Source organism: Spermophilus citellus (genome assembly GCF_964194105.1).
Source record: "Spermophilus citellus genome assembly, chromosome: 2".
Taxonomy (NCBI): domain Eukaryota; kingdom Metazoa; phylum Chordata; class Mammalia; order Rodentia; family Sciuridae; genus Spermophilus; species Spermophilus citellus.
The window spans coordinates 252,676,402-252,691,871 of NC_138183.1; the positions used below are offsets into that span (position 1 = coordinate 252,676,402).

Below are 15,470 nucleotides of genomic sequence, written 5' to 3' on the forward strand. Positions count from 1 at the left end.
ATGGCAGAGAAAGAGAGTCTAAGCAGACGTCTTAATAAAGCTGGATTCCAACAGCTGACAGTTAACTGGCTAGCAATATTGAAGTACAAGAAGCAGGAAGAGAGAAGAAACAAAGTCCAGGGTAGGTCTAATACTGTTTCCAGGACAGGATTTCTAGAGGACTTCAGGTGTGTTAATAAATACTGACAACACCAGAAACTTCCTAGCTACAGATTCTGCACTCTCACCGCTCTTAAGCTCAAGTACCTTAAGAGTTTATACGTATCCTAGAGAAGGGAAGGAGATGGCACCTTTATTTTCCAGTTGCACTTCATTAGTATACAGATCCTCAAAAAGAGATGAACACAAGTCTTTAAACAATTCATAATGTTTCTTTAGGGTGTCAGAATATGGTGATGGAGAGCCACAACTAAATTACCTGAAGAGATGCAGAACTGCCAGTGTCCATATTAAACTACTTATCTGTATAGCCATCACAATCAACTTTGTTAAAGTAAGAGCTCTAAGAAACCCAAGCTAAACCATTCTTGCTGAAACCCTACACTATAGGGTGGTTTGCAAATTAAGAACAGATAAGTAAAAACAAAGCAGTTGCTGGTTAAGGCATAACAACACTACAAGCAACATAAAACATGAAATGGTGGGAAACAGATAATCTATGTTTTGCACAGTAATCAGAAAAGCAATTGATCACTCTGAGCAAATGCAATAAATTACCCCTATGTTAAGTGGTAGGACTACAAACAACAGAGAGGCAAGCCATCTTTTCTTTTTTTTCCCCCTTCTTGGGAAAAAAAAGTCTTGGGACTGAACCCAGGGAGGTTCTACCACTGACACAGCTCAGCTCTACCACATCCCAGCCCTTTTCATTTTATTATTTCTTTGAGACAGGATCTCGCTAAGTTGCCCAGGTTGGCAGTTTGTGATCCTTCTGCCTCAACTTCCTGAGCTGCTGAGATTACAGGAAGATGTCACCACACCCAGTGACCAAGCTATCTTTATGGGTTTGATGTGGACCTGACCAATGGTGACACTGTTTAAAAATAATTATACAAAGGAAGTCAGGGGTAAACTCACCCTATAAGGTTGTAAGAACATTATAGAAAAACAACAAATCCGGAGAGGATGGTGGAAATCTGTAATAGGCTTTGTGTGTTTTCTTTCTTTTTTAAAATATTTTTAGTTATAGATGGACACAATAACTTTTTTTTATGTGGTGCTGAGGATCAAACCCAGTGCTTAACACATGGTAGGCAAGTGCTCTATCACTGAGCCACAAGCCCAGCCTGCTTTGTGTTTTCTCTAATTTCTGAAACACACTCCTTTCTATCTAAAAATGTGTTTCAGGCATGCTTAATTTTGTTTATCCTTTGTTCACAACACCAAACAATTTATATGCTAAAACCAATAGAAAATAATCAACTATTTAATAATATCCTGCCTTCTACTTCTCTCAAGAGGACTTTTGTTTGCTTTTTGGATTTGCATTGCCTCAGACATGATCAAAACCCATAAAAGATCCCTTGCTACCTTAAACCTTATTTCACTTAAAAGGCATATCTGCCGTTCCCAAAATGTTAAAACCTACTGTCATAGTTCACTGCTATAGGCATGAAATGAGAGGAAAAGGAGGAAGGAGATGGTTTTGGGTACAGGCAGGCAGAGGAAGACATACTTGTTTTCAATAATCCTGTAGGGGTATATAAAAACCACCTGGCCAACAAACCTACACGTCAATCCCATTATAACAAATACTTAAATGAAAATTACTTAACAAAATAAGACTGTTATAGCTATTAGGGCCAGGGCAATAGTCACTGAGGACATTAGAAAAAAAAATTATTTTCTACTACTAGTAAACAGAAAAATACCCTCTCTCACCCATAATAGCTCTAAATTCCCATATAAATTGCATAAAGCTATTCTAATACCCTGATACTTAAAGCTAGGGGGAAAAAGTACAGATTATCTAGGGTAATCCTTTCGTTCCACAAATGAGGAAAATAAGGCCCAGTGAAGCTAAGTAGTTGGCCAAGGATGTGGGGTTAATTCACAGGACAGCTGGGACTTTCCTTCAGGCCTTTCTTGTTCTGTTGTCACTTGGCCTGGGGGAGCCCTCTTGTGTCACTGCATATTAGAGGAGGATTTGACTTGTTTTGCCACTGAGCCCAGCAAGCAGCAGCTCTGGCTGTTCCTGACAACACAAGGGAAGGGACAGCGGCCAATATGGATTTTCAATTTAGTGCGAGGGAGTTGGCAGGGGAGGTAAGAGAAAGAGTTATTTGGTATTTCCAAATCAATATGCCCCCTTCACCCTTGCATAATACACAATCTACTACTTTAAATAAACTAAACATATTTATTTTTCTCTTTCCAGGCCTCTGACTAATGGCTGTTATAAGAAATTAAAAATACATTATTTACAATTAGCTATTATTTAAAAAGGCAGGGGGGAAAACATGAATTCACACTCCCACACACCTGTTCCCCACTCTCTCCAGAGACTGACTTTCCAGGCTTTCTTGCTATTTGGTTTTTCTGTCTCCAAACCCAAGAGACCACTGTGGCAATGAAGAAAAGTTGTAGATTTGTATTAGCTGTACTACTGTGCCCTTCCATTAGTATGTACAATCAAGAGTTGACTGGAGGGGACAGGGGAAGAAAGGGGGACAGAAAGAAGGAGAGAGGAGGAGAGAGAAAAAAATGCTGAAATATTTAAGATATAAAATAAGAAAACCATGCGGCAACAAAGTGAACACATTTCCCCCTCTGAAGAAAGATTCACTGCAAATTGCCAGTCTGCAGACACGAACAGGAAGAGTCACAGGACCACAGCTCCATTTCTTCTTGATCTGAAAATAAACAGGAACCAAAAACATACCTGGCAGAGTCCTGCAATCAGAACTCAGCTAATCCCATGCAGTGACTCCTGATCTTTTGATGAATGATTTGTTTCTCCTAAAATTACCCTGTCATGAAGTACAAGTGGTTTTTAAAACAATATATAACTAAGACCAAACTATTTTAAAAGGTTTGCTAAATGTTCTAGAACATCTGAAAATACTTAGCATTAAACAGCAAACACAGGCTGGAATGTGTTAGTTGGTATCTTATTATTGTTTGTAGTGCACTCTACCTACCTCACAGGGTTGTTGTGAGGAAAACTGTCAGATTTTGAAAAATGCCTTGAGCTCCTCGAAGGAAAGGCGCTATATAAATGCAAAAACAAACAACAACAATAAAAAACTATTTGTACAATCTGTAATTTCTAAACAGGTACAGTATTTGTTGTAGTAAAACTTCTTAAAACAGTGATATTTTAGAACCTTATGAGCTCAACAAGATAACAAGGCCAGGTGGTTAAAATTCTTTTCTTCCCATATTATACAATATTACCATTGATTAAGTTAGAAGGTTTAAAAATCTTCATTTTGTATTCTACTCAAGCACCTAATTGGAAAGTGATATTTAAATTATAAATTCATATCCAACAGTGGATATGAATATGCAAATATAGACAATAAAAACCAGATGGCTACAGTGATGGGAGGGTAAGGACTATGCAAGCCAATACCTGGATTACAAAAAACATCCAGACAAATTTAAAAGAAAAAAGTGCCCTGAGGCAATTTTTCTTGCTTTGTAAAGCTATCTCCTCCTCCATCTCCCCTGCACTTGGCCATACTGCCTAAACAAGGGAACATAAGTGAAAGCACCCATCCTTCTTTGTAACATCTTGCCTGGAACTCCTTTAAAAAAAATCAGAGGAGGGCTGGGGATGTGGCTCAAGCGGTAGCGCGCTTGCCTGGCATGCGTGCTGCCTGGGTTCGATCCTCAGCACCACATACCAACAAAGATGTTGTGTCCGCCAAGAACTAAAAAATAAATATTAAAAATTCTCTCTCTTTGGGCTGGGGATGTGGCTCAAGCGGTAGCGCGCTCGCCTGGCATGCGTGCGGCCCGGGTTCGATCCTCAGCACCACATACCAACAAAGATGTTGTGTCCACCGAGAACTAAAAAATAAAAAAAAAAATATTTAAAATTCTCTCTCTCTCTCTCTCTCTCTCTCTCTCTCCTCTCTCTCTCTCTCTTAAAAAAAAAAAAATCAGAGGTATTATCAACAATTCCTATTCTCTTGTTAAAAATAAGAATTTAATTGGCCAGGTGTGGTGGTGCACGCCTGTAATCCTAGCAGCTTGGGAGGCTGAGGCAGGAGGATCTCGAGTTCAAAGCCAGACTCAGCAAAAACTAGGTGCTAAGCAACTCAAGTGAGACTCTAAATAAAATACAAAATAGGGCTGGGGATGTGCTCAGTGGTCGAGTGCCCCTGAGTCTAATCTCCAATACCAAAAGAAAAAAAAAAAAAAAGGAATTTAAGTTTCATAACTGACAAGTCAATTAAATGAACATTTCCCAATAAATTCAAATTAGTATTTCATGTGTAATAAGTACTCATGCTCCAATTATGACCTACTTGTTGGTAACTATAGGAATACATTATAATTAAACATAATTATTCAAAGTAAAGCCAGTTTTGGAAATTCTAAAATCATTAAACATTTGTGTTTTGTTTGCAGGACAGGGGATGGAACCCAGCCTTTTCTTTTTCTAGTTTTGAGATGGTCTTGCTAAACTGACCATGTTGGCTTCAAACTTGTGATCTTTCTGCCTCAGCCTCTCAAAGAGCTGGGATTCCAGTGTTGTGTCACAACCACTGGCAACATATACTGTTTTTTTTTTTTTTTTTTTTTTTTTTGGTGGTGCTGGCTATCACACTCAGGTCACACATGCTGGGCAAGCTGTGATACCTCTTTTTAGCTACAGCCCCAGCCCCATCCCCATATACTGCTTTAAGACACTATTCTTGGAGGTACACTGAAAGAAGTAGAAGAGAGGCAAAAGGCATAAAAAGGAGAAACTAAAAAATGTCAAATTATAGATGCATAAACATAAACAAAGACACCATTCATATACAATTACTATAGAGATAGCATGGAGAATTTAAAATTCAAGATCTAGTACATCTTCCAGTTATACTTCCTTTTGCACACAATGATTGAGAAGTCTTCAAATGCCAACAATTTAAGAAGTATTTTATGAACTGCTCCAGGAAAGCATTATCTATTTTCCTTATTTTCTATAGCTTAATATATCTGAAAATGATTTATATCAACATTCTCATAAATTCTTGCTCAAAAGATGAATAGCCAAAAAGAATAATTTTATTTTCAACTAAGTTTACCCACCAAGATTAAATGAAAATCTGTATCTTTCACTAAAATGAACAATATTCATTAATAAAATTTCTGCGGGTCTGGAGATAGAGCTCAGAGGAGAACATCAGCCTCACATGTGAGGCCTGGGCTTGATCCCCAGCATTGCGCATGCACCCACAAGTCTGTATATTCCCAAATGTCAGCTCAAAAAGGACAGTCCTGAGAGCCCTGGCAGGGGAGGGGATGTCACCACATGCACCATGGCGGCCACAGGGCTGGCACAGTGCAGAGGCTGACCTGTGTGATCCCAGGATCTGGAGGCCTGGCTGCTCCATACCAGGCTATTTTAGGAATAGTGAGTGTGATTAAATGTTGTTAAAATATGAATAAATTTTTTTTGTGTGTGGGTTTAGCTTGTTTAACCAGTTTTTATTTTAGATGCTTCAATTTCTGTGGGAGTAGGGTGCACTTTAACTTCAGTATTTTAATATTTGTGTGGTCATCCTAAACTTCACATTTTATTTATTTGCTGGAGATCAAACGTAGGGGCCTCACATGTGCTAAGCAGCGCTCTACTACTGAGCTACATACATCTCCAACCCCTCTGAACTTCACATTTTATGACTACACCGTTTTAAGCCAGCCTTTGGAAACTATACATGAAGCACTTTTAATCCATTTATCACATCACAACCAAACTCACAGGCCAGAATTAGGACCTAATAGCTATTCTAAATGAGGTCTGGGAGTTTATTAGAAACGAAGAATCCCAGGCCCTGCCCCAAAGCTACTGAGTCAACCTGCATTTTAACAAGATTATCAGGTGATTCACATATGAACTAAGGATAAGCATCAGTGGCCTAGGAGAACTCTGTGGAGCATTCCCTGTTGCAAAAGCCAGGATATAAGCCTTCATCCTCTGGAATAAAGCACTCGAAGAGTTCTCTCATAAGCCACTAAAACTTTTGTTCCAATTTTGATGGGATAACTTTCTAAAATATTTTATATGCTCTCATATCTCAGTATACAGAACACAGTCAACATAACTTTCTCAAGAGATTTCAGGCCAAAATTGTGGGCCTTCACAGTGACATCCAGAAGGCTACTTCTGTGCAAAAAGTGGTTCACATATTTATACTCCCTAACTCAGGAAAAATGGTGGAAGGTGGGAGCTAAGAGGTGACTCAAATTCCACCAGGATCTTCTAGGAGGAGAATGAACACTGGGCTTTTATGTCCAATAAAAAAAAAAAAAAAAGAAAAAAAAAAAGGAAAATGGACTTAAAAAATAATATACATTAGATCTTTTTTTCTTTTTCTTTTTTTTTTTTTTTTTTGGTGATGCTGGGGGTTGAACCCAGGGCTTTGTGCATGTGAGGCAAGCACTCTACCATCTGAGCTATATCTCCAGCCCTGTATACTAGATCTTAATTGGACATTAGGGTATCTAATCTTGATAATCTTCCAGAAAACAACCAGTCACCTGGAAGCAACTATTTAAATAATCTTTGAATTCCATCCAACATTTCACTTTATTTTAGTGAGAAAAAAACACATGGCTATAGGAATTAACATGAAAATATCAAAGGCACCTTGTTACTTAATTTCTTTCTTTCTGGATTTAGAATATAATTGATAAGAGCATACAGTGTCTTGTTTTAATTCCAGCAAAGGATAAAATTAAAAGGGGGAAAAAGACACCCCAAGATTCCCTACAGTCAGCTGTCCCCCTGTCAACTCTGGCTTTCCAATTCCTCCTGGACTGTCACAGACATGGGCAACAAATGCCAGTGAGAGTACAATGGAGATGAGAGGGGCAAGCCCAGACTGGCTCTCCATCCTAAGCCCCTGCTAGCTCACTCCCCACCAGATGCATCACCCTCTTCCACAGAGGACAAGAGGCAGAAGCTGCAAAGCTGTCTATTTGGTGGCAGAAACCATTTTGAAATGATCTAAGGATCTATTTAGAGAATGACAGAGAATATTTAAGAGAATATAACTAAAGGAGTTATAGACCTCAGATGTTAAAAGATGAGAAATTTCAAGATGAATGTATTAAGTATTTAAGTATGAAAATATGTAAATATATATATTTAGATTTTGACACTCAAAATACACATGGTTTCTCACCTGCATACCAGTATAATCATTTAAAATAAATATTTCCTTGATTTATAATAATTAGCTGAATTGCAGAGATTAAATATAGAGGCAAAATTCCATATATTTATTTAAAAGGATTAAAGTCCAGTAAAATCATGAAAAATAACTGATTTAACCTAACTTTAAGTTGGAAAATAGCAAGCATCCATTTTCAAGGCTTTAGAGGGTGCCGGTGAGCTCTTACTTCTAGCTAATATAGTCCTCACCAGTGTTGGAAGCAACACGTGAGGCCACTCCTGCTGTGCTTTGTGACGGAGGTAAAGTAAGAACAAAGAACCAAAACAGACGAGACCCTCAGCAGGCGCAGAAAACCCTTCTGCAACACATAATTTGCTTTAGCATCATTTAACATTTTTAACATATGAAATTTTGAACAAAAGTAAAATTAGCCATTCTGTTTTCTTGAATTTAGCATCATCATCTGTTCCATTCAGGATAAAGACTTAAAATTACCTAGTATTCATTTTGTGTGTTTGAAAACCTAAATAGGGATCAAGAACCAAACTGGTTGCTAGGTCATCATTTTCACAGAGTTCCTTGGCGGACATTCCAGAAGATGGTACATAACGACTCTGTCCTTCAAATCCAGAATTACCATTACCTGCAAAAAGCAAAAGAAAGAAAAATAATTCAAACTGAAAACTACTTTACCTACCTAAAAATCTTCAGATTCACTGCCAATTAAAACTAGTGATCAAACACAGAAATCAACATATTTCAATCAGCCTTAGTTATAAAACAGAAAACCAAATGCAGTAAACTAAATCAATTATTTAGGATATTTTTATTTTTCTCCTTTTTTTGGGAGGGTGGTACTGGGGATCGAATGAGAGGCTTTCACATGAGAAGCAAACACTTTACCACTAAGCCCTTTAAAAAACTTTTTTTTTTTTTTTTTGAGATTGGTCTGTTAAGTTGCCCAGCCTGGCCTGGAGCTTGTGATCCTGTCAGGTGGGATTATAAGGTATGTGCCACTGTTCCCAGCTACTAAGAATATTCTGGGTAGCTAATTATATTATCAGGTTTCTGGTGTCTGGGTAGTTGGGGGAAGTTTTGATTTAGGAACTTTACTCTTTCCTCCAAGGGCAGCTGAGAAATAGGGGATGATAGGATATTTACTATTTTAATGAGAAGGCACATAGTGCCACTGCAGATAGGGTTGGGGCAAGAGAGAAATGGAATGCGCTTAAGACAGGTTCTAAAGTAAGGGCTAGAACTGTGCATCTCGCTGGGGATGTGGCTCAAGCAGTAGTGCGCTCGCCTGGCATGCGTGCGGCCCGGGTTCGATCCTCAGCACCACATACCAACAAAGATGTTGTGTCCACCAAGAACTAAAAAATAAATATTAAAAATTCTCTCTCTCTCTCTCTCTGTCTCTCTCTCCTCTCTTTCACTCTCTTTAAAAAAAAAAAAGAACTGTGCATCTCAAGCACCAATAGGAACCTACATAGTTCAGCTTCCTGCTTTTAGGCAATTAAGTGATTGTTACCCCCACTTTGTAGGAACTGAGGCCTAGAGGCTAAGAAACTTACATATGATCAGAGAGCTAGGTAGCAGAAACGGGGAAAGTGAAGAGACTGATGGTCTGTTTCTTTTTAATATTTATTTTTTCTTAGTTGTAGTTGGACACAATACCTCTATTTTGTTTATTTTTATGTGGTGCTGAGGATTGAACCTAGGGCCCTGCACGTGTGAGGCGAACGCTCTACCGCTGAGCCACAACCCCAGCCCCCGCAACAGGTCTGTTTTTAACTGACTTTAATTTTGAAAAGAATAAATCAAAAGAAACAATTTTGAAAGAATGAATAAAAAGAGACTGAAATATATAGCTGCAATAACTAGATTTAACTATGGTAAAGCAATGTAAAGAAGAAAAAACTTCATCTATGTAATTGTGACTTATCAGAGCTGAGTTTGATGCATGTATCGCTGACAGTCTTTCCATGGAATGAGCACATACAATTTACAGAAGACACCACAGTATAATTTCTTTTTTTTTTATAATCTTGCCCTAAAGGCATTTATTTATTTTTTAATATTTATTTTTTAGTTCTCGGCAGACACAACATCTTTGTTGGTATGTGGTGCTGAGGATCGAACTTGGGCCGCACGCATGCCAGGCGAGCGCGCTACTGCTTGAGCCACATCCCCAGCCCACCACAGTATAATTTCAAGGGTCTCAAATTTAAGACATAAAAGAATGGGAGGGCTGGGGATATAGCATCTGTTTGATTCTAGATATCCTAGTAGCTGAAGTCATATTATGTGTCACTGATTTGCATTCCCTGGTGACTAATGATGTTAAACATCTTTTCATAGGCTTACAGTCCATTACTATCTCTGGAGAAATTTCTGTCTACTCAGATCCTTTGGCCATTTCAAAACTGAATTTTGTCTTTTACTGTTGACTTTTAAAGAGTTCTTTATGTATTCTGGATACTATTCCCTTATCAGATCTATGATATGAAAATACTTCCTTCCACACTGTGGCTATCTTTATTTATTTTTGGTACTGAGGATTGAACCTGGGGGGACTTGACCCCTGAGCCAAATCCCCAGCCCTATTTTGTATTTTATTTAGAGACAGGGTCTCACTGAGTTGCTTAGCACCAGGCTTTTTCTGAGGGCTGGCTCTGAATTTTTTTTTTTTTTTTTTTTTTAAGGGAGAGAGAATTTTTTTTAATATTTATTTTTTAGTTTTCGGTGGACACAACATCTTTGTTGGTATGTGGTGCTGAGGATCGAACCCGGGCCGCACGCATGCCAGGCGAGCGCGCTACCGCTTGAGCCACATCCCCAGCCCTGGCTCTGAACTCTTGATCCTCCTGTGTTAGCCTCCCAAGTTGCTGGGATCACAGGTGTGTGCCACTGTGCCCGGCTATGGCTGTCTCTTCATGTTCTTAATGGTATCCCTTAAAGTGTGAAAGTTCGGGGTTCAGTGGCAGAGCACTCGTCTAGCATGCGTGAGGCACTGGGGTCCACCCTCAGCACCACATAAAAATACATAATAAAATAAAGATATTGTGCCCACCTATAAGTAAAAAATAAATATTAAAAATCAGTGTGAGGGGCTGGGGATGTGGCTCAAGCAGTAGAGCGCTCGCCTGGCATGCATGCGGCCCGGGTTCGATCCTCAGCACCACATACCGACAAAGATGTTGTGTCCGCCGAGAACTAAAAAAAAATAATAATAAATATTAAAAAATTCTCTCTCTCTCTCTCCTCTTTCACTCTCTCTAAAAAAAAAAAAAAAAAAAAATCAGTGTGAGGAGGGCTGGGGTTGTAGCTCAGTGGTAGAGCGCTCGCCTAGCATGTGTGAGACCCTGGGTTCGATCCTCAGCACCACATAAAAATAAATAAATAAAATAGACATTGTGTCCAACTACACCTAAAAAATAGATATTAAAAAAAGTGTAAAAGTTGGCAATTTTTTTAATATTATTTTTTAGTTGTAGTCGGATACAATACCTTTATTTAATTTGGTGCTAAGGATCGAACCCAGGGCCTCGCATGTGCAGCGAGTGCTCTATTGCTAAGCCACAACCCTGGCCCAAAAGTTGGCAATTTTGATGAAATTTTTTGTTCCTTTTATCTTTTAGTTTCATATCTTAGAAACCACTGCCTAATCCAAAGTCAGGAGAAATTATGTCTGTTTTCTTCTAGGAACTGCATAGATTTTGCTCTTACATGTAGGTATTTGATTCATTTTGAGTTAATTTTTACATATTGTGTGAGATAGGATTTCAACTTCATTCTTCACATATAGATACTAAATTTTCTCATCATTATTTACTTAAAAAATTTCCTTACTGTGCTGATTTTTCTTGGCAGTCTTGCCAAGCATCAACTGACCAAAAATGTGAGAATTAGACTCTCATTCAATCTACATGTCAATGCCATATCATCTCTGTTTTGATTACTCCCTTTGTACTAAATTTTGAAATTGGAAAGTATGAGTTCTCCAAATTTGTTCTTTCTCAAGATTGTTTTGGCTATTCTGGGTCTCTTGAATTTCCATAAGTATTTTAGGATTAGTTTGTCATTTTCTGCAAAGAAGTCAATTGGGATTTGACAGAGACTCTGCTGAATCTATAAAAGTCATTTCAGGAATACTGTCATTTTAACAACATTAAGTCTTTTAATCATAAACCTTTCCATTTATTTAGCTCTTCTTTAATTTCTTTCAGCAATAGTTTGTAGTTTTCAGAAGTAAGTTTGACATGGTTTTCTTTAAAAATAAATTTTTTTTTTAGTTGTAGATGAACAGCATGCATTTATTTTTGTTTATTTTTATGCAGTGCTAAGGATCAAACCCAGTACCTCACACGTGCTAGACACTCTGTCACTGAACTACAACCCCAGCCCAAGTTTTACATATTTCTAAAATTTATTATCATGAAATTTTCTTTTTTTTTTTAAAGACAGAGAGGGGGGAGGGGGGGGGGAAGGAGGGAAGGAGGGAGAGAATGAATTTTTTTTTTGGTTCTCGGCGGACACAACATCTTTGTATGTAGTGCTGAGGACCGAACCCAGGCTGCATGCATGCCAGGCGAACACGCTACGGCTTGAGCCATATCCCCAGCCCCATCATAAGATTTTTCTTAACTTCATTTTTAAATTGTTCATCTCAAGCACATACAAATGATTGATTTATTGCATATTGATCTTGTATCCTACAACCTTGTTGCGTTTCAAGGTTCATCCCTTGTTATGGTCAGATAATATTCTAACATTTCTTTAATGGTTTCCCAGGTTTTCTATATTATGCTACCACGTCATCAGCAAAATAGATTGTTTTACTTCTTCCTGTCCAATCTAGATGGCTTCTAGTTCATTTTCTTGACTAACTCTCTGGCTGGAGCCTCTAGTACAATGTTAAGTGGAAGTGGTGAGACTTGACACCCCTGTTTTGCTCCTGGATCTTAGTGGGAAAATATCTAGGCTTTCACCATTAAACATAACCCTAGCTGTGAGCTATGGTTTTGCACAGCTGTCCTTCATCAGCTTGAGGTACTCCTTTCTATTCCTGGTTTTCTAAGTACTTCCCATCCTAAAAGCAGGCTGAATTTTGCTAAATGCCTTTCCTGCAGCCATTGAAATGACCTCGTCATGTTTTGTCCTTCATTCTACTGATTTGGTTTATTACAATAATTGATTTTCAGATTTTAAAACAACCCTACATTCTAAGGATAAACCCCAATAGCCATGCTGCAGACTCCTTTTTATAAGCTTTTGGCTTTAGTTTGCATATATATAGATATATATATATATCTATATCTATCTTTTTTTTTTTTTTTTAAGTTGTTGATAGACCATACGTGGTGCTGAGAATCCAACCCAGCGCTTCACAAATGCCAGGCAAGTGCGCTACCGCTGAGTCACAACCCCAGCCCAAATTTGCTAGTACTTTATTCAGGATTCTTTTGTCAATATTCAAAGGAGATGTTAATCTATAGTTTTCTGATGCTGTCTGATTTTGGTGGCAGGGTAATAAAACAAGTTATCAAGGATTTCTTTGCCTTCTATTTTTTGGAAGAGTTTATAAAAAATTGGTACTAATTCTTTAGACATCTTACAGAATTCACAAGGAAGCCATCTGAGCCTGAAATTTTGTGAGGGGGGTTTTTCTTTTTCTTTTTTTTTAACTCAACCTCCTCTCTCTTAGTTTCTTTTTTTTTTTTCCCCACAAGTTTTATTTCTTCTTGAATCATTTTAAGCTGTCTGTTTCTAGGAATCTGTCCATTTTATTACCTGATTTGTTGGTACACAAGTGCTCATGGTATTGTTATAACATCTCTTCCATTTCTGTAGAGCAGTAATGGTAATGTTTCCTATTTCATTCTAGATCTTAGTACTTTTGAGCTTTTTCTTTTTCTCTTGGTTTTGCTTAAGGTTTGCTAGTCTTTTTGATTTTTTTTTTCTGGTGTTCTAAGGTAGAAGGCTAGGTAACTGATTTGAGATCTTCTTTTGCAATATGGGCATTTACAATGACCATAAATTTCCTTTTAAGCTGCTGCTTTATCTGCATTCCATAAGTTTTGGTACGTGTATCTTCATTTTCATTCATCTTGTAGTGTTTCCTTTTTGATTTCTTCCTTGATTTATTGGTTATTTAGGAGTGTGGTGTTTAATTTTCATGAATTAGTAAAGTCTCCCAAGTTTCTTTTTTTCTAATTGTAGATGGACTTAATACCTTTATTTTTTATTTTTATGTGGTTCCGGGGATCGAACCCAGTGCCTCACACATGCTAGGCAAGCGCCGTACCACTGAGCCACAACCCCAGCCCTCCCAAATTTATATGAATTTCTAATTTTACTACACATTGGTCAGAGAACATACTTTTATGATTTCAATCCTTTCAAGTTCCTAAAACTCATTACATGGCCTAGCACATGATGCGTCCTGGAGAATACTTCATGGAAAATACTTCATGCATACTGAAAAATAATGCATATTCTCCCATTCGTGTGTGGAATGTTCCTTAGATGTCAGATAGGTCTGGTTGTTTTACAGTGTTATGTTTAAGTCCACTCTTTCCTTGTTGATCTTCTGCCTACTTGTTCCATCAATTAGTGAAAGTGGAGTATTCGAATATCCAAATTATTACTGAGTTGACCATTTCCACCCCCTCGATTTTGTCAGCTTTTGTTTCAGGTCTTTTTGGGGTGTGATGTTAGGTGAAGTTGCTACATTTTATCCAAGATGTGGCACTACTTTGTGTTCTCCTGTTTCTTTCCCTGTCTCTTTCTGTACCATTCTTGCCCAATAGCATTCAATGTGACACTGCCATCTCCACACTTTTGAGTTTTCCCACCTCCATCTACTCTTGGCAAAGTACAAGCCATATAATGAACATTTCCTAAATTCTTGTTTATCTATGACAGTTGAGCTGGTGTCCACCCAGAAGATAGCCCATAAAGCCTTGGACTTTCTCCTACTCTTACCCAAGCAGGAATCATACCTGGTTTTCTAGGAAACACTGACTTGATCTGACACTGCAGAAAACCCTAAGCTAATCCAAACTACAGAGAATTGGCCAAGAACAACTCGAATTGAGAATATTCAATAGTGGCTAGATTGATGTTAAGAAAAGCAAAATTAGGGTCTGGGATTGTGGCTCAGCAGTAGAGCACTCGCCTAGCACGGGCAGGACCTGGGTTCAATCCTCAGCACCACATAAAAATAAAGGCATTGTGTTGTGTCCATCTACACCTAAAAAATAAATATTAAAAAAAAAAACAAAACTAAAAAGTTGTTTTTGGGGCTGGGGTTGTGGCTCAGTGGTAGAGCGCTCGCCTAGCATGTAAGAGGCACTGGGTAAGATATTGTGTCGACCTAAAAGCTAAAAAATAAACATTAAAACATATGCCACCACCATCACAGTTCACCCCTTATAAACCAAGGAGCTGTGACCTGTGAGCTACTAAGAAGGTAGTTCTATTTGTTCTCCATTCTATGCATCACGTAAATTAGATTTATCTTTAGTATTTGTATTATTCTTTTGAAACATTTATGGAAGTTATGCAAAAAGTACATCTTTACACTTATACTGAACATAAAAAAATATATCTTACAAGTTACAAGAAATTTAGTATTTCAGAAATTTTTATAGAACAAATCAATTGCTGGGCATCTGGTGCACACATGTAATCCAAGCAATTTAGGAGGCTGAGGTGGGAGGATTGCAAACTCAAAGCCAGCCTCAGCAACTTAGAGAGACCCTGTTTCAAAATAAAAAAAATTAAAAGGGCTGGGAATGGGCTGGGGATATAGGTTAGTTAATAGAGTGCTTGCCTTGCATACATAAGGCCCTGAGTTCAATCCCCAGCACCACCACAAAAAAAAAAAAAAAAAGGCTGGGAATGATGTGGCTCAATGGTCAGTTGTCCCTGGGTTCAATCCCTGGTACCGAAAAGAAAAGAACAGATCAAAAGTATGGATAGAAAAACATGATTTAGATTACATAGAGAGGGCTGGGGATGTAGCTCAGTTGGTAGAGTGTTTGTCTTGCATGCACAAGGCCCTGGGTTCAATCCCCAGCACCACCAAAACAAAAAACCAAAAGATTATATAGAGCATTAAACTTACGT

General features: G+C 38.1%; 1 protein-coding gene across 3 annotated transcripts in view; it reads right to left on the bottom strand.

Moving 5' to 3' along the window:
• KMT5B (lysine methyltransferase 5B) overlaps positions 1-15,470 on the bottom strand; it is a 58,393-nt gene that overhangs the window by 24,563 nt on the left and 18,360 nt on the right. For all 3 annotated transcript variants that reach the window (XR_014020484.1, XM_081280783.1, XM_081280785.1), the window contains exons 3-4: positions 7,833-7,980; positions 3,141-3,209 (exon numbers count right to left, since the gene is read on the bottom strand). Coding sequence is in view for 2 of the 3 variants with exons in the window: in XM_081280783.1 (XP_081136909.1) it covers positions 3,141-3,209; positions 7,833-7,980 (217 nt within the window). In the remaining variant the exon portion in view is untranslated. The remainder of the gene's footprint in view (positions 1-3,140; positions 3,210-7,832; positions 7,981-15,470) is intronic.